This window comes from Python bivittatus, unplaced genomic scaffold (genome assembly GCF_059951505.1).
Source record: "Python bivittatus isolate LINGU-HERP-01145 unplaced genomic scaffold, Pbiv_v1 ctg000080_np1212, whole genome shotgun sequence".
In the NCBI taxonomy this organism is placed as follows: Eukaryota; Metazoa; Chordata; class Lepidosauria; order Squamata; family Pythonidae; genus Python; species Python bivittatus.
This window is the reverse complement of record NW_028277035.1, coordinates 89,195,441-89,217,516: the sequence shown is the minus strand read 5'-3', so window position 1 is coordinate 89,217,516 and position 22,076 is coordinate 89,195,441. Positions and strand designations below refer to the sequence as shown.

General features: G+C 41.5%; 2 protein-coding genes across 2 annotated transcripts; both read right to left on the bottom strand.

Annotated features, from left to right (window-relative positions):
* Positions 1–1,984: 1,984 nt before the first annotated feature.
* LOC103055716 (butyrophilin subfamily 1 member A1-like) lies at positions 1,985–15,824 on the bottom strand. Its single transcript, XM_007441471.4, has 4 exons — positions 13,329–15,824; positions 10,523–10,621; positions 9,623–9,721; positions 1,985–7,629 (listed from the first exon to the last, which is right to left on the bottom strand). Exons 1-4 carry the CDS (start codon positions 13,402–13,404, stop codon positions 7,109–7,111), a joined length of 795 nt encoding a protein of 264 aa, XP_007441533.2. The 5' UTR covers positions 13,405–15,824; the 3' UTR covers positions 1,985–7,108.
* Positions 15,825–15,969: 145 nt separating this feature from the next.
* LOC148216797 (butyrophilin subfamily 1 member A1-like) lies at positions 15,970–21,187 on the bottom strand. The gene is made up of 4 exons (XM_088134615.1): positions 21,004–21,187; positions 19,215–19,310; positions 18,751–18,849; positions 15,970–16,756 (listed from the first exon to the last, which is right to left on the bottom strand). Exons 1-4 carry the CDS (start codon positions 21,182–21,184, stop codon positions 16,236–16,238), a joined length of 897 nt encoding a protein of 298 aa, XP_087990741.1. The 5' UTR covers positions 21,185–21,187; the 3' UTR covers positions 15,970–16,235.
* Positions 21,188–22,076: the final 889 nt, after the last annotated feature.

Sequence of the window (22,076 nt, the reverse complement as noted above, 5' to 3'; positions counted from 1 at the left end):
TCAGTAAGCATGTGGGCTGCGGCATTTTGGAACAGTTGAAGCTTTTGAATGGTATTTGAGTGGAGAAAATACATGGGTATTTAGTGTATTGAGTAGGGAATCTACATATTCTATAATATGTATTATATTCTATAATAAGTAAGTTCTACTCTATAATAAGATCCAGTGTCCCTAAAACTAAAATTGTGTTTCCTACACAATGCTGTGCCAAAAGGAAAAGTTGGTCTACCCAGGATCACTATATATCAGGTTCCATTCATGTGTTTATGCTGCTGAGACTCAGAAGTGAAGGATATCAGTACAGGAAGATTTGTTTATTAGAAACTTCCAGTGCTATAGACATTGATTTCTATAGAGCAGTGTTTCTCAACCTTGGCAACGTGAAGATGTGTGGACTTCAACTCCCAGAATTCCCCAGCCAGCATGGCTGGCTGGGGAATTCTGGGAGTTGAAGTCCACACATCTTCAAGTTGCCAAGATTGAGGAACCCTGCTATAGAGGAATAGATCCATCAAGTCAGCACCATGCATCCTTGCAGTGACATGACTATGGCGGGTTATGGGCCTCATGTAGGGCTTCCATGGTCCATGAGGGTTTATAAATGAGCAAGAAAAGGGATGTACTTCACAGATAGTGTAATGCCCACTGCTGTCTCTGCCTCCATTTTAAGGTACAATATTTTTGTATTATAGGAAGTGTGATATTAAGGATTGGAAAGCACCTGGAGAACTTCAGGTCCTCTTTTACCCAGAGAATTAGACACATAGAAACAGTGCAAATTCACAACTTTTTATTAACACCTCTTGCACCCAAAGCTCCATTGTGTACCTTCATTGCGACATCACACGCAAGCATGCAAAGGCTCATGTTTGCATCATGATGCTCATTGCATCACTTGCCCCACATTGCTCCTTCCTGCAAACATCTGCATATTGCCTTGAGCACCTGGAGGAAAAGTGAGATATACTGTAAATCCAATGAATAAATGATTATGGTTGTTGTTTTTTTCTCTTTTTAACATTCAAGGCATCCATCAGCAAATATTCCTAGTTATAATGATAATAAAGATTCAAAAATAGAAGTTAAAATAAAGTATAAAACCAAGAGCCCTTACAGCCTAACCATCTGCTTCAAAGTTAAATAGGTTGCCTTCTTACAAAGATGTTCAGGGAAGGTGTTTTAAGAACATGCAGTGAGAGGATGATGAAAAATTAAATAGCAGCTTTTGCTGAGGTCAAAGATGGGCAACATATGGGGCTGCGGATAGAGGATTTCATCTACCACTCGAAGTAGTTCAACTGAACTTTGGCCCCAAGTAGAAAACCTGATTTCTGTAGGAGATGGAAGAGAGAGAGAGAGAAAGCATTCCTTACAGGGGGAATCTAAGCTAAGCAGAGATTAGTGAAGCTCATTTTATAACTGTCACAAGGGGAAATTTATTTACAGGAAATACATTATTGGAATAGGCAAAGCCTAGCCCTAGTAATTACATCCTACCAGTAGGAGAGTCAAAGAGCATTTGTTCCATATAAGCGTGCCTAGGATGTAGCGCAGAAGGGAGGGACCTCCGTTTAGGAATCTTTAAGAACCAGCGGTTCTTAACCTTTTTGAGCCATGGACCCCTTTGAGAGTCTGGTGCAACCTACAGACTCCTGCAGTGAAATGTACTGATCCCTTCTGAGAAAACATCTGTTTAAATGCATCATATAAAATGTATAGATTGTATTACATAGGAAACCAATGTTGCTCAGTTATCAAAATATTTCAAAAAATCAACTAATTCTAAGTAGTGAGATTTATTGAAGTTAATAAACATTTTTGGAGTCTAGAAGCTATACATTATTTTATTGCCTACTTTCATTATTGAACAAAAAGCTAAATTTCAGTTGAAGGTTAGTGAAAATGAAGAGGGATATTTTTTCCCATCCCAGTTCACAGACCCCCTGAAATCTATCCACAAACCCCAAAGAGGTCCCTGCCTTAGACAAAAACCAGGTAGAATGACATAATAAAGAATAAAATAAATAAAATATTATTGTATTTATATTATTTATTTATAAATTGTTTTGTACAATAAAAGAACACAGAGTAACTTCCTGACTACCGACACTCTACTGCCTCTGTGGGCTTAGTAAGTCATGAGACGCTAAACAGACAGGACCCTTTGATCCACACCTCCAACTCTTTCATGAAGAGAACCTTTTTGCCTGCCCTTTATTTTTTCTTTTCGTTAGTTTCTTATGCTTCTTGTTCTTTTTTATGTTTTTCTCTTTTTTTTTCCATTTCGTAGGCTTTTTGGTAAAACTTGTTAAAATAAATAAATAAGGATCCCCCTCCCCCAAAAAGAGAGAAATATGACATTTGAGAAAGCTGCAGAAGGAATGACAAAATACAAAGCTAGGACTGAACCATGCTTTTCTAGCATGTGAGCTAATGGGGGGAAATGCTCCATGATTTGGGATCCAAAGTATTGAAAATAGAATTCCCTGAATATTATGGATAAGAAGTAAATAAAATAAGAGAGAAGAGACATCCAGGATGTAAACTAGGGTTTCCATGTTCGTCAATTGTTCTGATATTCTGTTATTTAAACACTTGGATAGTTCTGCTGATTTCAATTTCAATTCTTCATTGGCATAAATTAAATAAAACGGACCTACTCTGTTCCATAGGTCTTAATTATTAATCCATTCAGGAGGATTGGCACCCCAGTTCCTAGATGGGAAAGGAAGCAAGTAAAATACGGTAAAATATTAAAATAAAATAGATCAAGACACTGAAACTGGCCACTCAAGTCTCCTCAGATGTGAACACCAGCAAAGTACATAACATATTACCCAGTCCATGTACGTGCAGCAAGCTTGCTGTTTTAAATATTCAGAAACATCAAATATGTGAATCACTTGCATCAAATGCTGTAAGAATTGGGTTAGAGTAGAGATTCTGGTTTTTGTGCCAACATCTTTTTTCAGCCTGAAATCCAGGGTTAGGGTGAAGGTAAGGATTAGGCTACTGGTTGTATCAATGGTGGAGATTTTGGGGTACAAAATCATGTCACGTTTGTCTGGGACAGGTGAATGAGGGATCTGATTCCAGATTCGGTGAAATAACTTCCAAGGTTGAAGTGGAAGAAGCCCAATTTATTTGCTGAATTATCGTGAATATCAATAAATTACAGGCAATTAGCATACAATATAATATAACTTGGTTGTTTGATGATGGAGGAAGAGAAAAACAGTAGAAAATGAAGCCATGAACAGTCTGATCAGGGCAAGAGTGGGATTCTTGGACCTCCTTGTAAAAGGAAGGAAGGAAGGAAGGAAGGAAGGAAGGAAGGAAGGAAGGAAGGAAGGAAGGAAGGAAGGAAGGAAGGGAGAGGGAGAGAGGGAAAGCTGTAGGAAGTTCAATCTAGAAAAAGTACCGCTGCCTTGACAAGTTAAAATATTTTTTAATCTGTCCAGGATTATGTCCCATTGTACTCAAAGGACAAATTTATTGTGATTTTAAAAACCTCAACCTCTGCTTTCTATATTCTTCTTCATGGAAAAACATTTTTTGGACTTTGTGCTTAGGCACCTACCTATGAGAGATAGAAGAGCAAGGCCAGCACAAAAGAAAAGGCCCAGGGGCTGGATTCACTTTCTCCCTTTTCTTAATGTTCCTTCTTTTAGTTTCTGCTAATGTAGAGTGCAGTAGAGGACAAACAGAGAGTTTTAAGTCAATACCTTTGGTTGTTTTGGGAGCAGGCATGTGATGATCTCTCCTGTTGGGTCTATATTCATATATCCATCTTCATCCATCTTAGATCAAGTCTAACCGTCTTCACAAGAGGAAGTGACAACTCTGAGGTTTTTCAAACAGCCAACAATGCAATTACCAAAACCAACTTCTATGCCAGTAAAGATTTCCCTTAGTAATAATCAGTTATAGGCAACTGAGGCCCTCTGGGCCAGTTCTGACCTGAAGATGACCACTAGGTAATTAGATATTTTCAGCCCTATTCAGGATGAGATCCAGCCATTCCTGCCCTTTCCATATGCTTCCTCTTCTCAGCCTGTTGTAGTAAGTTCAGCTCCAGAAGTTCACCCCAAATCTTGAGGAGGAGATCAGGGAAAGGAGCGGGAAGGAGTTGTGGTTGCTGCAGTGCAAAGCAGTGACAAAACCAGTCCAGTTTGTGGCCATGAGAGTTACTGGCTCAGGACTCCATTGCTGGTGAGCATGTGATGGCATCATGAATTCTTCTGCATACCTTTGGAGGTCTCCTTGAGATTTCTTCAAATCCTTGTTTGCTGCAAACAATCCCTCTTTCCTTCCCATCAGAATTACAGTAAATGAATGTGAGCTTAATGTAAGTATTTCAGTGTGCATTAAAACATGCTGTTAGTTTGGGCTCCATCTAAATGTACTTAATGCACACTTTTATATTCCTGTTCCCTACATTTCTCTCAAAGGCTAAATACAACCTTCAGCTGAGAAAACATTGCAAGAAAACATTAATCTGTTAGAACTGAGATGTTTCATCTTGGCTTCTCATGTATATTCATGGGCCACTCATCTCCTTGATCTGATGTGGCCTACGTTCTTCTGTTTGGCTCTTGATAGAAAACAGTGCTCCATCACTGACTTAGTCAACAGTTGGCTTCTCACAGAGGTCATTCAGATACTTTTTCCAATCAGAGGTTTAAGGCAATGGGCCTGCCATATTGCTCCCAGAACTCATATTACAAGGTCTAGTACTTGAAGTACTGCTAGATAGTAAGTTGATGACAGGTGTTTTCAGCACTATATGGGCTGAGATCAGCATTATATGGAATGAGATCCTGTCATTCCAGTTCCTTCCAGCTATTTCCTCTTCCCAGCCTTCTGTACTAAGCTCAGAATACAGAAACTTTATTTAGTCACCATGCCCATGAATGTATCTGATCCTCTTTTCAAGCCATCTTGACTGATGGCATCAGGTTTTGTACTGATTAATTCTATGCTCGGAAGAATAATACATAGCATGAGAAGCTATTTTCTTTCTTAAATTAACATAGAAAACATCTATGAACAGTGAATGCCTAGGTGCATCTGAACCAGCCAAGCAGGTCCCGCAGTATGTCTGGGCACCCGTCTTTCTTCCCATCAAGAGGCTCTGTGCAAGCTGGGACTTGATAGGGGCAAAGAAGTAGCTATAGATGGTGAGGAGTTTAAGGTTGCTTTAATTAGAATCTGAATATAAGAGACTGGGAACACTTTGACTTTGTGGTTGGGCACCTATGAGAAGAACAGGAACGAGATCTATACCAAGGGCTTTTGCTGACTGTGGTGTAGATACTCCTCGTGATAGCAATTCTCGCTACCGTGTTAAGTGAGTGATGTGGCTGATTAATGTACACATTCCTATTAGGAAATTCCATGTGTGAAGATAATAATCGTCAAACACACTTTGTCAGCTTAATTAGCTCACAACGCTCTGTTTGATCAATCGTGCTAAGCAGAACGTGCTCCTCAATGTACAGCATGGATCAAAAGAGCCATCAGGTCCAAAATATATGCAGCTGATGATTATAGATGGGGTGAAGGTCAAGCCCTGAACAAAAGGAGGAATAGCTTCCACTGTCATCCAGCAGCAAGGAGAGTCAACATGAACAAGCCATCAATGCTGGATTTAGAATTATTATATTGCATTCTATTTTTCTTTATATTTGTTTGCATGATGATGATGATTGGTCGCACAGTCAGCTAGATGTTTAGACTGGATCTGGCATTTTTATTCACCTATCGAGTCCTTGCCAAGGACTCGGGATAGGCAGATGTTGCTGTTTGATGGTGTTAAAGGTATCGTTGCAGGATGGAAGCTGTTCCAAGTAAACCTGCCTTTTGCAATTAACTGATGGTGATTTTGTCAATGCTGATGGTCTTCAGGTGGTGCTCCAGATGTTTTGGGATTGTGCCTAAGGCACCTATAACTATTGGTACTATCTTTGCTTCCTTTTGCTATAGTTGTTCTATTTCTGTTTGAAGGGGATCATAGAAGGAGAATAGGACAGCAAGGAGACTGCAAACCTGCTTATATCCAGGTCCGATTGCCAAATTTGGTAAGTAAGAATCTAGTGCTGGAGGGTTTTTTTCACACTTCCTTTCCATGCCTCTTTTCCTTGTGTTTTGATTTTCAACTCTAAATCTGCAGACTATCTTAATTCTGGTCTTTGTAAACTCTTGTGTAAGTTTTTTGTCTGAAAGGGCATCGCGCAAGAAATTAACCTTTGGCCTTGCTGAGATCTTTTGCTCAGGGATTAATGGAATGAAAAAGAATATGGAATTGGGGGATAATTTAAACTGCAGTGAGCATTGGGTGGAGGTCTCAAAGGCTTAAATACACATCTAGGGATAATCTGGCCGATGAAAGTGCATCAATGTAGTCATGATTTCCTTCAAATCTTCCTCTTTCTTACGGTAGCATTAGCTTATTATAATTACCACACGTCAGGATTTCCCAGAGAAGTCCTCTCTTCTGTGCTTAAATGTACATACATCTGTGTTTTCTAAAACATCTGGGGTTCTGTCCTTCCTTAAATATTGGACTTCAGTTATCTGGTTAGTACATCAGGATACATAAGGGAGCAGAGATAAGAGAAGCAAGTGTCCAGAATGCCCGGCTCTGTCTTTCCTTGACTGGGGACAGTCCGTCTGACCCACTGATAATGGAGCCAGAGCAGAAAGTTTGGGACTGGGAGTTGCCAGCAGCACAGAGAGAGCCAGTGGCCAGAAGATACATGTTTGGGTGATGGGTTGGCAGCTGAGCTTTCAAAGTCAAGGTTTCCAGCAAAGTTCTCAAATTCAGGAGAAAGACTGAAACATGATTTATTCCTCCAGTTCTTTGAGTTAGAAGGACATTTTTATTTTGAAACATAGCTAATTCTTGCAGTTCAGGAAACTGTTGATCTAGAAGAGACCTTGGTGGTTGTGGAGGAGGCATTTGTAATTGCGATAGAGGGAAAAGGACAAAGGAAGTCAAAGGGGTGCATGGTAGTGGAAGGCAGAGAGGAACAGAAGGAGTAGAAGAGAGCTTAAGGCAGGTGGTCTGAAGTTCTTCCAACATGATGACCTCCTTTGTACCATTATTTCATGGGTGGAGAAGGAGCTGTCCATTCCACTTATAGATCAAGAACCAAGCGTGAATCTTCTCTCCAGCAAAATTTGCTTTAGGAAAAGTGAAGAGTTCAGCATTCGTATCACCATCAAAAAATGCCACAAGGCCTTCTGAATAGTCCAAAGAAACTCGGATCCTTCTTGGGGGATGGCACAATGTCAAATTTGTTCTAGGATCAGTGATCGCCTCATACTTTCCATCAATTCGCTGCACTCCCCAGTAACCCCCACGAGGTTCAAGGACAATTGGCCCATTTCTATTTGCAGACTCCCTAACAATTCCCACCCCCCACCAGTCTCCTCCCTCCACCACCTCCACCTCCCAGCAAAGCTTCCCAGAGGTAAAGCTCTCATGGCTTAGGACACTGGCCATAACGTCGTATCTCAGAGGACTGCTGTACACATTCTGTTTCATGTCTTTCCATCTCATGTTTTTCAAATCAGGAGATACGTAGAGCTGGGGATGAGCTGTGCTTGGATCCAGAGTCAAATTTGCTGTGTGGAAGAAAAAAAGGGGTAGGGAGAAGGAATTACCATCTTTTTTATGCCATCTAGTTTATGTAATTAATACAAATGTTGCAATTGGAAAATCATATCTTCTATGAGACCGAGAGGGTTGCTCACAAATTGGTGACTCTATAGTTCTCAGACAAGGGCCCTCTTCCAGTGAGGGGAAGGGGTGTGGGATTCATGAAGAAAAGAAGTTAGAAGTTTCTTCATTCCCAGGGAGGCTTGGCTGGAAGTCCTCAAGAAAAGGAAGCTGGTTAAGAAACAGATTTTCTCAGCCTCATTATAAGAGGATGGCTTTCTACCCCAAAGTCCTGGGAGTAAAATAAATTTGGCCAAGAAACTAGAGGCCGGTGTTTCTCAACCTTGAGAAGTTTAACTCCCAGAATTCCTCAACCAGCATGGACTTCAGCTCCCAGAATTCCTCAGCCAGCATGGACTTCAGCTCCCAGAATTCCTTAGGCCAGCGTATTGGCTGGGGAATTCTGGGAGTTGAAGTCCACACATCTTAAAGTTCCCAAGGTTGAGAAACAGTGCTGTAGACAATTACATCAAGGTATTTAATTTCTTCTTATTGTTGCTTTTGCTCCAGTATGTATATCGTAAAACCTCTATTTTACTTTCTGCCCCCAAACAATACACTTTGGATGGAATGGAAAAAAACAACTTTTATGTACATTATAAAGTCACATTATTTACGTAATTGGTATATACATTTTACATAATATTTGCATACATTATCTACAAATTATGTCCATTCTGTCAAATCTATATACCCTTTCCTTGTGATACTCTGTAAAATCCAGATTTGATTGCAGTTTCAGGTTTGTTCCCATGCTCCCTTCCTCTCTTTGCTCAGATTAATAATTGTTAACTACAATATACAGATAGGCCGTGTAAACTTGACATTTATCACCTCACCTCTCTCCTTAGTTGCCTTTATTAAAATAAACATTTTTCTTTTTTCTTTTTTTTATTACTGTGATTTTGGGTTTGTAATGAAGCACCACTCATTCCAGAACCTCCTTGGGCCTTGCCAGCCTGGTCAAAAGCAGAAAACCAGAGCCATTTATTGAAATGCTCTGTCCTACTAAGGAAGGGAAATCCTCTGCAATACCTGGATTCCAGCTGATGAGGGAAATCTCCCCATTCAGTAACTGGCAGTGGTAGTGTGGCTACCTGTCCAGCTACCACCAATCCATGTAGAGAACTAGCTCCATACAGACACCCTGGAAGTCAGGTAGAAAGTGGGGATCTCAGACTGGGATCCTTCTGGCTTGTATTAGTGTTTGTGAGACATGGCACTCCATGGTAAGGTCCATATACTTTTCCTCTACTAAAATGGCATCATCCAGGGTATATCAACATCCACACTCAGGAAATGAGTTTGTTATAAATGGGGCTGAGTGATGCGATAGACTCCAAATACACCTTTTCCTAAATTGGCCTTATCTGGTAATGCATCATTTCTAGTTGACATCTCTCCTATTAATATTTGAAGAAAGCATTTCACTTTCTGCTGGATTGTGCCCAAAGGGAGGAAAACCCAAGTAGCTTTCAGGCAGAAAGACCAGGCAGGAGAATATGGGCCAAGCCCCAAATGGGCAATCCCTGTTTCCTTCATGCTTAATTCATGTTGCAATCGGATGCCCACTTCTCTAGCAATGCAACTGCCAGAGCAGAGCATAGTAACTACAAAGAGGAGTGAGCTGTTGGTATATTCCTTCCCCAAAGGAGGTCTTCAGCAATGTCAGAACATCAGATGTCCCTCGCTTTGTTTTGCAGTTCTATGCCCATTTTGATAAGAACCCTCATTGGCCATAGCAGGACTTCATTAAACATATGCTGGTCCCGTCAATGGAAGAAAACGTATTTCTTGAAGTCATTTACTGATGTATGAGCTTTTAGGCCAGATGTTGAATATCTTTGAAACCACAGGCAGAGAGGAGTCTAGCTCCATGCTGGAAAAAGCAGAATTTACCTGTTATGCTGCCCTTAGCGGATCGGCAAGGGATACAATTCAGCGTGCAACTTGCGATATGTTTTGGTGGAAGATTTGGAACATCAAGTTTCTGTGAAACTTAAGAAATAATTTGACTTTAGAGCATGGATGCCATCCAAGATAGTTTATTCTGGTTTACAAAATAAATGCCTCAACTACACAGAAAACCTAGAATTGTGTAGGGTTGTTGCTGTTATTTTGTTTTTTTTGCAGAGGGTGGTTTAAAGAGTTAATTTAAGAGAGAAAACCCCTATGAATAAGAGTAAAATGTCAAGAAGCACATTTGTCTAGGGTTACATCATCTCAGATATGATTTACGATCTCATGTAAATCATCTCAGATATGATTTATGATTTATGATGTATGATGTATACTCATGTGAATTTGGGAGGTGTCTGCCTGAACGCATACCTTCTTCTTGTTTTGGACTGAAGCCATATCTTTGTCGCTTTAAGAACAGATTGGGCCTATCTTTCTCAAGGCTATCTCCCTTACTCTCTACAATTTCACAAATTACAAGTGATGTATGCGGCATAAGATATGTTCTTTACTTGGACTGATAAATTGCCTATTGAGAGTCTGTTCAGATCTTCCAGTAGGCATGGTTGGCATTTCGGCTAATGGGATGGGAAAAGCACAAGATGCCATGAGGCCCTCTGCATTCTTTCTGCTCACCCAGTATACCTTGGTTACCTACTGACAGCAAAGAGTGCTACTGTGACAAATGCGACAATAAAAAATACTACCTGAGTAGTAGAAAGAATCCTAAGCCATCATTGTTTAGATGCATCACTCCTGTTTAGCAGATACGTTGCTACTCTGTATGGTAGCAGGAGAGAACGATGACAGATTGAAGGAACAAAGCAGACTATTTCTTACCTGGAACAGTGAGAATAATCAAAAGCACAGCCAGGATCACATTTCCTACAAATGAAACGCCAAGCAAAATTTTCCAGCAGAGAGGATTCATGGAAGGACCTGTGGAATTGGAAGGGAATTGTGAAGTTCATCAATTTACATTACTGGAATAGTTTGAAATCCACCTTCAGCCATGGAAATTTACTGGGTGACTGTGGGCTGGTCATCATCTCTCAGCCCAATCTACCTTAAAGGGATGCTCCTGTTGGAAAATAGAGGAGGGGATGCTGTGTACACTGTTGTGTGCATCTGGAAGTGCGCAACGAATAAGGCAACAACAATAATAAATCAGTACCACCATAATCTTCTTTTATTTCTTTAAAAAAGACATGGCAACTAAGCTTCCCAGCTCAGTGTGAAATAGGTTGTCTTTTTACAAATATCTTGGAAAGCCTTTTTGTGACATATGAGCCAGCGGTAGGAGAATGACAAAAAATTAGATTGCAGCCTTTGCCAAGACCAGAAAGAGCAACTTGGCATCCTTCAGTTGGAGTCCAAGATAATTCCCCAGAGCATAGGGTGATTTCAGTCAGGGGAGTGTTTAACTTCCTTAGACTTCCTTCCTTCCTTCCTTCCTTCCTTCCTTCCTTCCTTCCTTCCTTCCTTCCTGCCTGCCTGCCTGCCTGCCTGCCTGCCTGCCTGCCTGCCTGCCTTGAGGACCAGGTTCTACACAGAGGAGGTATTATAGGCAGTTGCCAAAGAAAACTATGGGGATAAGGTGTGTGTGCTCTGTATCTTTCCTATGAGAGATATCTTCTAGGGGCACGGCCAGATGGCCGTGTTAACCTGCAATGCACCTATCTTTCAGCAGTCTGCTAGCCTAAAATTTGCTGTCCAGATTGCCGAATCTGCTTCTGCCCCAAGAATGAGACTGATGGATGGTGCTGTCCTTAGAGTGTTAAGGAAGGACTAGTAAAGGAAGGTGATTAGTGGATTCCCTTGGCTTTGTTTCTCCTCCCCTTGTCACAGGGCTGACACTGGATGCCTCAGAAAAAGGTGGCTGCAGTCCATTAAAACGTAAAGGCAGGAGAAAAAAATCCAGAATTTAGACCTGGGGACATCCATAGAGAGAAAGAATCATAGCACCATAGAATCACAGGGTTGGAAGAGGCCTTGTTTTTATGCTTTATATGTGTGAGCCACCTAGAGTCACTTTTATAGTGAGATGCGCAGCATGCAAGTTTAATTTATAAATCAATCAATCAATAAAATATTCTGGTTCAACTCCGTACCCAGGGCAGAAATCCTCCTACCAGTCCAGACAAATATGGTCCAATCTCGGGTGGACCAGACTGTTTACAAGCTGCTCTACTCTAAGGCTGGGAGGAAATTCAGAAGAACCAAGAAGAGATCTCTTTAGCCAGCAACCTCCACCTCCCAGGGATCATATGTAAGCCCAGCACTTCCCTTGTGGGTGAGGGAGGGTTGTGCCATGAGGTTGTGGAGCTCCACCACCACATCATGGATCTGGTGCTGTTCCCATCTGAACAGTCCCACTCTCCTGCTGCTCTGGAAAACAGGGACCAGAGAGGAGGGGTCTGTGGACCACAGCTTCCAACGGCTGATAGGACCTGGGCAGATCCCAGTCCCTGACCTTCACAGCCATTCCTCAGAGCTGAAAATGGGACTTGCAGATCTTCCTGAACATTAAAAATAAGTAGAATAAGAGGACATGTACTATTAAAGTAAGAGACAGCCACTATGTAAATTAGGTGTTTCCCTAAAGTTGCTTTGTTGCTCAATTCTTTAAACACAGCCTGATCATACTACTTAGGAAAAAGTCTCCCCAATTTCAATTTTTTTCTTCCAGTCAATAAATAGAGACAGTCCCATTCCATCCATAAGACCTTCGCAATCAAAGGATTCTTGTGAATTGGGACTACATGCTCTACATGAAAAAACAAACCCACCCCAGATAAATGCACACGCCAGCAAAGGACACCACAGGACTCAGAAGCCTCATCTTCCATTCACATGCAGGCAGACAGGTTGCCCTTTTGAATACTCAAAATGTGGGCGAAGTCTGTTGAGTTGCTAAATGTGCATTCTTCTTCTCAATATGCCGTTTTTATATAGTAGACATCACCAGAAATGGAAACTAAGCTCTCTGAAGACCTCCCTCCCTCCCATATATATGAAAATATAATCACAAAGAGTACCAGTTTATCTTCAGAGGCCTCAGATCATATGGACATAATTATGCCTGTATTCCTTTTTGTCTCCTTTTTCTTTTTTTTCTCCTAACTAATATAACTGGATCATTAAGTGGTGGGGGAAGAGGAGAACAATAGGCCATCTGATGGCACAAGAATGGGATTATTTGATTTCTCTGAAGAACATTTGCAAAACAAGAAACCTAACGCATTATATAGAGCTGTGCTAGGGAGAGGAGGAAACTTAATATATTTCATTCTATAAAAACTTCTACTCCTATTTAAAAACTATTGTTCATCTCTCCAGAATTTTGTCCCATTGTACCAAATGAGCAAATTAACTGTCAGTTGTCCATCCTGCCAGCCAATCAAAATTTCTATTTTAGTCTCTGGGTTCCAGATGTAATTGCTAGATATAGAGAAAGAGATGGAAGCATGCACACACAGACATCAAGGAAAGTGTTTTCTTTCACTATTTTTTCCCAGGAACAATAGGGACTGGATTCATTTTCACCTTTTTCTTAACTTTCCTTTTTTTTAAAAAAACAAAAAACAAAAACTTATTGCCAATATGCAGTGTGTAATAAAGAAAAAAAAGAGCTTTAAATCATTACCTTTGGTTCCTTTAGGGGCTGGCAAGTGAAGATCTCTCTTACTTGGATCTATACTCATATATCCATCTTCATCCATCTTCCAGATCTTTTTTTTAACAATAGTAGCAAGTTTTATAGTCTTTGAAAGAGGAAGTGACAGTTCCTTGAGGTTCTTCAAATAGCTGGTCGGATACAATTATGTAACTGGTTTCACAAACCAGTCCTGAAGTCAGTAAACAATGTTTTGTTCAAGTGGGATAGGAAACCAGCTTATTCCTTTGTTACAATCAGCAGTACTGAACTGATGCACACTGATGCCTGAAGATGATCACTGGATAGTTAGCTGAGGGATGTTTTTAGCTTGATTCAGACTTGGATCTAGACATTTCTGCTTTTTCTATCGGATTCCTCTTCCCAACCTGGTTGCATAAGCCCAGCTGCAGGAGTTCACCACAACTCTTGAGAAAGAGGTCAGGTGACTGGATTGGGAAAGTCCTAGGAAGGAGTTGTGGCTGTCACATCCCCTAGGTAACTGAATCATTCCAGGATATGGTTAAGAGCTCCGACTGACTCAGGACTGCATTGTTGATGAGGGTTCAGTGGGATCTTGAGTTCTTCTGAATACCTTTGGAGCCCCCTTGTAGTTCCCTCAAACGACAGTTGCTGTAGACAATCAGACTCTCCCTTCCATTAGACATAAATTAAATTAATGCCAACATTAATTGGGAATTAAATGTAGTGTTTGTTCTGGCTCCACCCATTCTTTTTCTATTCCTCCAAGGCTAAGTTGCACACCAAGTCTGAAGGCTAAGTCTTACAGTAACAGTGAAAAACAGAATGATATGTAAGAATGGAGATGTTTATCTTGGTCCCACATACTTACCTATGTCCCACCCATATCATCAGCCCACTCACTCTCTTGACCTGACCTCACCAGCTTACTTCTCTTAGGGTCTTGCAGATAGAAATTAATAATAATAGTAATAATAATGATCACGATGATGATCAGCAATGACATAGTTCGACAGCTGGCTTCCAAAGAGGCTATACAGATTTTTTTTTTCATAAATAGAGTTTGAGGGTGTTGTTGACTTGAACATAAGTTCTAAGGTCCACTTTATTATTTATTTCATTTTTTATTGAACCTTTTGTCACAGAAGCCTAAAGTGGCATACATATTGCTCCCTCCTCCTAACTTTCACAACAATCCAATCAGGTAGTTTAGCCTGAGGGAGAATAAATGGCTCAAAGTTCTCCAAGGAGCTTCCATGGCTGAGGGGGGACTAGAAGCTGGGTCTTCCTGCTCCTTAACCCCTACCCCACACTGCTTCACTAGGTCTGTGCATATGGAGGTTCTATTTGACCATCCTGCTCATAGGATTTGTCTTACCTGTTTTAAAGCCATCTGGGCTGATGGCTTCCAACTTACATACCAATGAATTCTATACAGGAGTTATACACAACATGAAAATGTATTTTCTTTCTTAAATTCAGTATGGAAAACATTGAACTGTGAATATCTAGGTTGCAATAGTGCATCTGAACCAGCCAAGCAGGTCCCGCAGTGTGTCTGGGCACCCGCCTTTCTTCCCATCAAAAGTCTCTGTGCAAGTTGGGACTTGATAGGGGCAAAGAATGGTGAAGACTTTAAGGTTGTTTTAATTAGACTCTGAATATGAAAGACTGGGAACACTTTGACTTTGACGTTTGGGCATCTATGAGAACAGGAACAAGGTCCATACCCAAGGACCAAGGGCTTTTGCTGACTGTGGTGTGGATACTCCTCATGGCAGCCATGTGACCCCTTTCCTTTTGTGTTCTGACTTTTAGATAATAAGCCTACAGGCTCTCTTACTTCTCGTCTTTTTGCTAAAGTATTATATTAAAAAGGCGCCCACCAAAGATATCAAGTTTTGTCCTCTTGAGCTCTGCTGCTGAGAGGTTTTTCTGTTTTTCTCTTGTGCCTTGACCCCTGGCGATCCCTGCAGTTTTCTTGGCAAGATTTTCAGCTGTGGTTTGCCCTGGCCTCCTCCTCCTCCTCCTTCCCAGGGCAGAGAGAGAGGGCCTGGCCCAAGGCCCCCCCACTGGCTTCGTGCCTCAGGCGGGACTAGAAACGGTTTCTAGCCTGAAGCCTTCCCCGCTACACCAGGCCGGCAAGTTAGAGAAGTGAAAAAGAACATGGGTCGGGGTGATTTTAACATGGAATGAGCATTGCATGGAGGTCTCAGAAGCTTGGTGATGCATCTCAGGGTGATCTAGCTCATGTTTCTCAGACACGTCCTTCTTTCTGAGCTTAAAAGTACATCGTTCAGCACCAACCCTGAGCATCTAAAAACATGGGGTGCTCTCACATCTTAAATATCTGACTTCAGCAACTTGACTCTTGATCGCATTAAGGTGCATGGGGCCACAGAAGTAGAAGGAAGCAAGCACCCACCATGGCCTGCCCTGCCTGCGCTGCCCTTCCTTGACTGGAAGCCTTGCTGTTTGACCTCTGGATGACGGAGTCAGAAAGTTTGGGACAGGGAGCGGCCAGCAGCACACAGAGAGCTAATGGCTATGAGGTACATGTTGGGGTGATGGGTTGGCAGGTGAGCTTTCAGTGTCAGGGTAATTATTTGTGTACTGGTCCTGTCCGGCGCACTTGCTCTCAGATTTAGAAGACAGGTTGAAACATGATTTATTTCTTCTAGTCTTTGACTTAGAAGAGAAGTATCGTTTGGAAACACAGCTTCTTACTGCAACTTAAGGGATCTTTGATTTAGAATGAAAAATGGTGGTAGCAGAGCAGAAGGGGAAAGGGAGGAGAAGGGAAGTGACAGGGGCAGGTGGTAGCGGGAGGCAGAGAGGAACAGAAGGAGTGGAAGAGAGCTTAAGGCAGGTGGTCTGAAGTTCTTCCAACGTGATGACCTCCTTTGTACCATTATGTCAGGGGTGGAGAAGGAGCTCTCCGTTCCACTTATAGATCAAAAACCAAGCGTGAATCTTCTCTCCAGCAAAATTTGCTTTAGGAAAAGTGAAGAGTTCAGCATGCGTATCGCCATCAAAAAATGCCACAAGGCCTTCTGAATAGTCCAAGGAAACTCGGATCCTTCTTGGGGGATGGCACAATGCCAAATTTGTCCTGGGCTGAGTGATCGCCTCATACTTTCCATCAATTCGCTGCACTCCCCAGTAACCCCCACGAGGTTCAAGGAGAATTGCCCCGTTTCTATTTGCAGACTCCCTAACAATTCCCACCCCCCACCAGTCTCCTCCCTCCACCACCTCCACCTCCCAGCAAAGCTTCCCAGAGGTAAAGCTCTCGTGGCTTAGGACACTGGCCATAACGTCGTATCTCAGAGGACTGCTGTTCACATTCTGTTTCATTCCTCTCCATCTCACGCTTTTCAAATCAGGAGATACGTAGAGCTGGGGATGAGCTGTGCTTGGATTCAGAGTCAAATTTGCTGTGTGGAAGAAAGAAAAGGGGTAGGGAGAAGGAATTACCATCTTTTTTATGCCGTCTAGTTTTTCTTATGCAATTAATAAAGAAACAGATTTTGTCTGACTGGGTGTAGCATTAAGGGTGTAGGATTTTTCTGCTCAAAAGCTTTGGGAGAAGCGGAAGTGATTGTTGTACACTGCCCAGAGTCACTTTGTGTGAGATGGGTGGCTATATAAATATGATCAATAAAACAATAAAAAACAAGATGAAGCTGGCTGGAAACGTATGGGCAATTGCATCTGGGAACTGGGTGTCTTTTCAGTGTCACTTTTGCTCAATTATATACAGTAAACTTTCTATTTTGCAGACACCCAATCTGTTGACTCTGGATGCAATGGAAAAAACCCTGACTTCATATTTTATGTAAATGTTATCTAGGTTATGCAAACATCTGTAATTTAAAATAAATGACAAAGTGACTTTATGTAATTGATCTATACAATGTACATAAGATTTGCATATATTATGTACAAAATGGCCATTGTGTAAAATGTCCATAAATTCTGATTTAACAGATGTTTGTTTTTAACAGACACCCCTTTCTTCCATTTGTCTGTAAAAGTGAGATTTGATTGGAGCTCCAATTTTCCTCCCACTTTCCCTTCCTCTTTTGTTCAAATTAACCATTGCTAGTTTTGGTGTGTTGATCTCAGTGCCATGTAAACTAGATGTTAAACACCTATTCTTTTCAGATATTCCCTCTGCTGCCTCTATTAAAATTTAAATCCTTCATGTCTTTATTGTTCCACCTTGCACTCCAGGACTTGCTTAAGCCTGACAGTCCTGGAGCTGTCAGTTTATAAGCTTCTCTGTCTTCTCTGCCCTAATTCCAGGAAGGGAGACATGTCCCCATTCAGCAGCAGCAGGAGGCAGAGTAAATAGCTCCCTATGTACAACCATTTCATCTAGAGGACTAGCCCCACTCAGATACCCTGGAATTCAGGTAGAAGGGACAGGAGGGTAAAGATTCTACTTGGGGATCTGTCTCACTTGTGTTAGTGCCCAGGCTCCTCTCCGTAGTGTTTATAAACTGTTCCTCTAAAAAAGGGGGGGTATCATTTTGACTTTATATGGATCTAGATTCAAGGAATGAATTTATTATAAATAGCGCTGAGCTACCCCACTGTGTTTTTCAGGGCACAATCATTCTGGGATGGCTGATACTCCATCACTGGAGAGTGGACTTTTCTCTTGAACTCATGTTTATCACTTTGCTTTTCTAGTTCATCACCTTTGGGGATGTGCTTGAACTAGACCCTTCCTGAAATTGGCCTCATCTGGAAATGAGACTTTGAACGGACATCTCTCCCATTGATACATGAGGAAAACATTTCATTTTCTGCTGGATTCTGCCCAAAGGGGAAAAAACACGAGCAGCTTAATTTCTTAGCTCAGGCAGAAAGACCAGACAGGGGAATATGGCCCAAACTCCAAATGAGTGATTCCTGTTTTCTTTGTCCTTGGTTCTTGTTGCAACTGAATGGCCCGCTTCTCTAGCAATGTACATTGCCAGAGGAGAGCATAATAACTACAGAAAGCAGTGAGCTGTTGGTATATTCCTTTCCCAAAGGAGATGTTCAAGACTGAGGAACATCAGATGACCCTTGCTTTATTTTGCAGTTCAATGCCCACTTTGCTAGACACCCAAAATGACTATCATGGGGCTTCAACAGACCCTAGATCAGTGTTTCTCAACCTTGGGAACTTTAAATTATGTGGACTTCAACTCCCAGAATTCCCCATGCTGGCTGGGGAATTCTGGGAGTTGAAGTCCACATACCTTAAAGTTGTACAGGTTGAGAAACACGGCACTAGATCATCCTGTCACTGGAGCAATGTACATTTCCTGAAACACCTCACAGGTGTGTGAGCTTTCCCACCACATTTGTATGTTTTTGAAACCACAAACAAAGAGGAATAAACATGTAGCTCAGTGCTAGAAGAGTTGGAGTTTACCTGTTATACTGTTTGTAGCTGATTGACAAGGAATACAGTTTAGCATGCAACTCCGGATCTGGTAATGTGGAACTTCTGAGTCAGCATGGCCCAGGAAACCTTAAAAAATAATTTGAGTTTAAATCCATCCCATTATGCCATCTGGTTTATATTGCTTCACAAGCTGCCTCAAGTAAGTTGAGAACCCACTGGACTTTTGTACTTTTCTGATTGCAAGTGATTTTAAGAAAACAAAGTCCCTGTGAATAAGAGTAAAATATCAGCAAGAAGTACCATTCTCTCAGATTCAATCATTTCAAAGGATTTCCTCCCCAATGAGCCCAATTCATAAATTCAAAGGATTACATTTTGGGTGTGAATAAGGTTGTGTGTTTGTGTGTGTCCCGTACATCCTGCCTACAGCTATGTATTGTGGCAAGAGAAAACCATGACAAACTGGGAAAACAGAGCAAAACTTGTCTTACCTTGAAGCATAAAAAGAATCAAAAGCACAGCCAGGGCCACGTTTCCTGCCACCGAAATGCCAAGCCCAATTTTGCACCAGAGATTCAAGGAACAATCTGTGGATATTAATCCTACAGTTTAGCCTTCCACCCCTCCATCAGCTTCCATAAGGATGTGGGGGTGATTAAAATACTGAATTAGGCCCAGGTTTACCACAGCAGTGGAAACTCACAGGGTGATTTGGGGCCAGACACACACACTCAGCCCAACCTACTGCACCGGGACATTGTATGGGGAAATAAAGCAGAATGCCACGGGTGTCCCCAGGATCTTGTTGCTTTTATCAAAATTATGAAAGCAGCATTGTTTAGTCGCACCACAAATTCTGCTCCTCTCGTACTTATATGTGAGGTAATGACAGACATACAGAAGGGGGTCCATCATTCTTCACCCCCTGCAGAAGATGCTGGAAGAGGAATTGCTTCAGTATTCCCTTGGAGCTGGTTAGTGGATCTGTTTCCTTTTGGTTCAACTAACTCCTCAGTGCAGCAAAGATCAGCACAAGGACCAGAAATAAGAGTCATGAGAATACTTTCAAAGTAGAAATTAAAATGAAACATAAAGAGATATGGCATCCTGAGCTTGCTCTTCCTTCCTTCCTTCCTTCCTTCCTTCCTTCCTTCCTTCCTTCCTTCCTTCCTTCCTTCCTTCCTTCCTTCCTTCCTTCCTTCCTTCCTTCCTTCCTTCCCTCCCTCCCTCCCTCCCTCCCTCTCTTCCCTCTTTCTTTCTTTCTTTCTTTCTTTCTTTCTTTCTTTCTTTCTTTCTTTCTTTCTTTCTTCTTATGCAATTTCTATATATTCAATTTTGTTGCACTTCAAAGCTAAACAGGTTGCCTTTTTGCAACCAATTTTCTGTAAAGGCCTTAGGGGAGGACTTCGGAGCCAGCAATGGGCGAATGATGACAGATTAGACAGCGGCTTTTGCAAACGCCAAAATAGAGCAACTTTCTGATGGTGGATTTCAGTTCCTCTCAGAGCAGCCCAATCAAATTTTGGCCACAAGTGGGAGCTATGGACAATTTCAGAGAGGGGAGTGTTTTGCTTCCTCACGCAGAGCTGGCACCATACTGCCAGGAGTATCACATTTTGTAGAGACAACGAATTACAGGCAGAGCTAACTTAACAAAGAAAATTATGGGGATGAGGTGTGTGTGTTTTGAATCTTTCCTATGAGAGACACCTTCTAGGGCACGGCCAGATGGCCGTGTTAACCTGCAATGCACTTGTCCTTCAGCAGCCTGGAAAGTCTGTTAGCGTACAATTTGTTGCCCTGAGCATCTAATCCTCTTTTGCTCCAGGAATGCGACCTGCAGATGGGGCTGTCCTTAGAGCAGTGTTTCTCAACCTTGGCAGATTTAAGATGTGCGGACTTCAACTTCCATTGTTATGACAAGTTTTAAAACTATTTCTTAATCTCTCCAGGATCTTGTCCCATTGTAGCAAATGAACAAATTGGCTTCAATGTTTACAGGCTGAGTTGTTCACCCTGCCAGCCAATCAAAATGTCAGATTTAGTCTCTGGATTTCACATGTACTCTCCAGGTACAAAGAGATTTCAGCATGCACACACAGATATTAAGAAAAACATTCTCTACTTTCTCAATTTTTTTCTACAGTAAAAAAAGATTAAACTCCTAGGGACTGGATTCATTTTCACTTCTTTCTTAACTTTCCTTTTTTTTTTAACTTACTGCCAATCTGCAGAATGTAATATTAATAATAATTTTTAAAAATAGCTTTAAGTCATTACCTTTGCTTCTTTTAGAGGCTGGCAAGTGATGATCTCTCTTCTTTGGATCTATACTCATATATCCATCTTCATCCATCTTCTGGAGCTTTTTATTGATGGCAGAAGCAAGTTTCACAGTCTTCAAAAGAGAAAGTAATAATCCCTTGAGGTTCTTCAAAGAGCCAGTCTGAAGCAATTGCATAAATGGCTTCAGAAAGCCAGCCCCTAAGTCAGTAAATGACGTTTCATTCAAGTGAGATGGGGTTATTCCTTAGTTGCAATCATTAGTACACAACCGATGCTTTGTGGACAATTCTGGCTTGAAGATGACCAATAGACTGTTAGTTGATGGCAGATATTTCTAGCTTTTTTCAGACTCAGAACCTCAAATTCTTGGGACAGTGATCATATTTCCATTTGGTTCCTTTTCCCACCATGCTGTAGCAAAGCTCAACTCTATGATTTCATGACAACTCTTTGGGAATAAAAAAAAATCAGGTGACTGGATTGGGAAAGGAGGTGTGGCTGTTCCATCTCCTAATTAACCCCTTGTGATAAGGAACTGTAGTGATAGAAAGACTCATTTCAGGTTAAGGCCATGGTCAGGCCTCCATTATTGGTGTGGATTCTGTGGGATCATGAGTTCTTCTGCATACTGTACCTTTGGAGACCCCCTTTTGGTTCCCTCAAATAACAATTACTGTAGACCAGTGTTTCTCAACTTTGGGAACGTTAAGATTGTATGGACTTCAACTCCCAGAATTCCCCAGCCAGCCATGCTGGCTGGGGAATTCTGGGAGTTGAAGTCCATACAATCTTAAAGTTCCCAAGGTTGAGAAACACTGCTGTAGACAATCAGGCTCTCTCATCCATCTGACATAAAGTCAAGTACTGTAGTAGGAACATTTCAGTGTGAATTGAAATTTAGTGTTCATTCTGGTTCTACCCACTCCTTTTTGCATTCCCATCCTCTACATGCCTCTCCAAGGCCAAATGCCATCTTCAGCTAGGGAAAGGTTGTATACCACTGCTGAAGGTTAAACTATAATGTAATTGTGAAAAACATCCTGATACTTTAAAACAGATCTGTTTTA

Excerpts from the sequence above, each read along its gene's own strand:
- LOC103055716 (XM_007441471.4), bottom strand. The coding sequence starts at position 13,404 with ATGGATGAAGATGGATATATGAGTATAGATCCAAGTAAGAGAGATCTT. Across the intron at positions 10,622-13,328 it reads AGCCCCTAAAGGAACCAAAG|GTCCTTCCATGAATCCTCTC; the intron begins GTAATGATTTAA and ends CCAATTCCACAG. Across the intron at positions 7,630-9,622 it reads CGCTAAGGGCAGCATAACAG|CAAATTTGACTCTGGATCCA; the intron begins GTAAATTCTGCT and ends TCTTCCACACAG.
- LOC148216797 (XM_088134615.1), bottom strand. The coding sequence starts at position 21,184 with ATGCAATTGCTTCAGACTGGCTCTTTGAAGAACCTCAAGGGATTATTA. Across the intron at positions 19,311-21,003 it reads AGCCTCTAAAAGAAGCAAAG|ATTGTTCCTTGAATCTCTGG; the intron begins GTAATGACTTAA and ends TAATATCCACAG. Across the intron at positions 18,850-19,214 it reads GATTCTTTTTATGCTTCAAG|GTTTCCTGGGCCATGCTGAC; the intron begins GTAAGACAAGTT and ends TTATTTTTTAAG.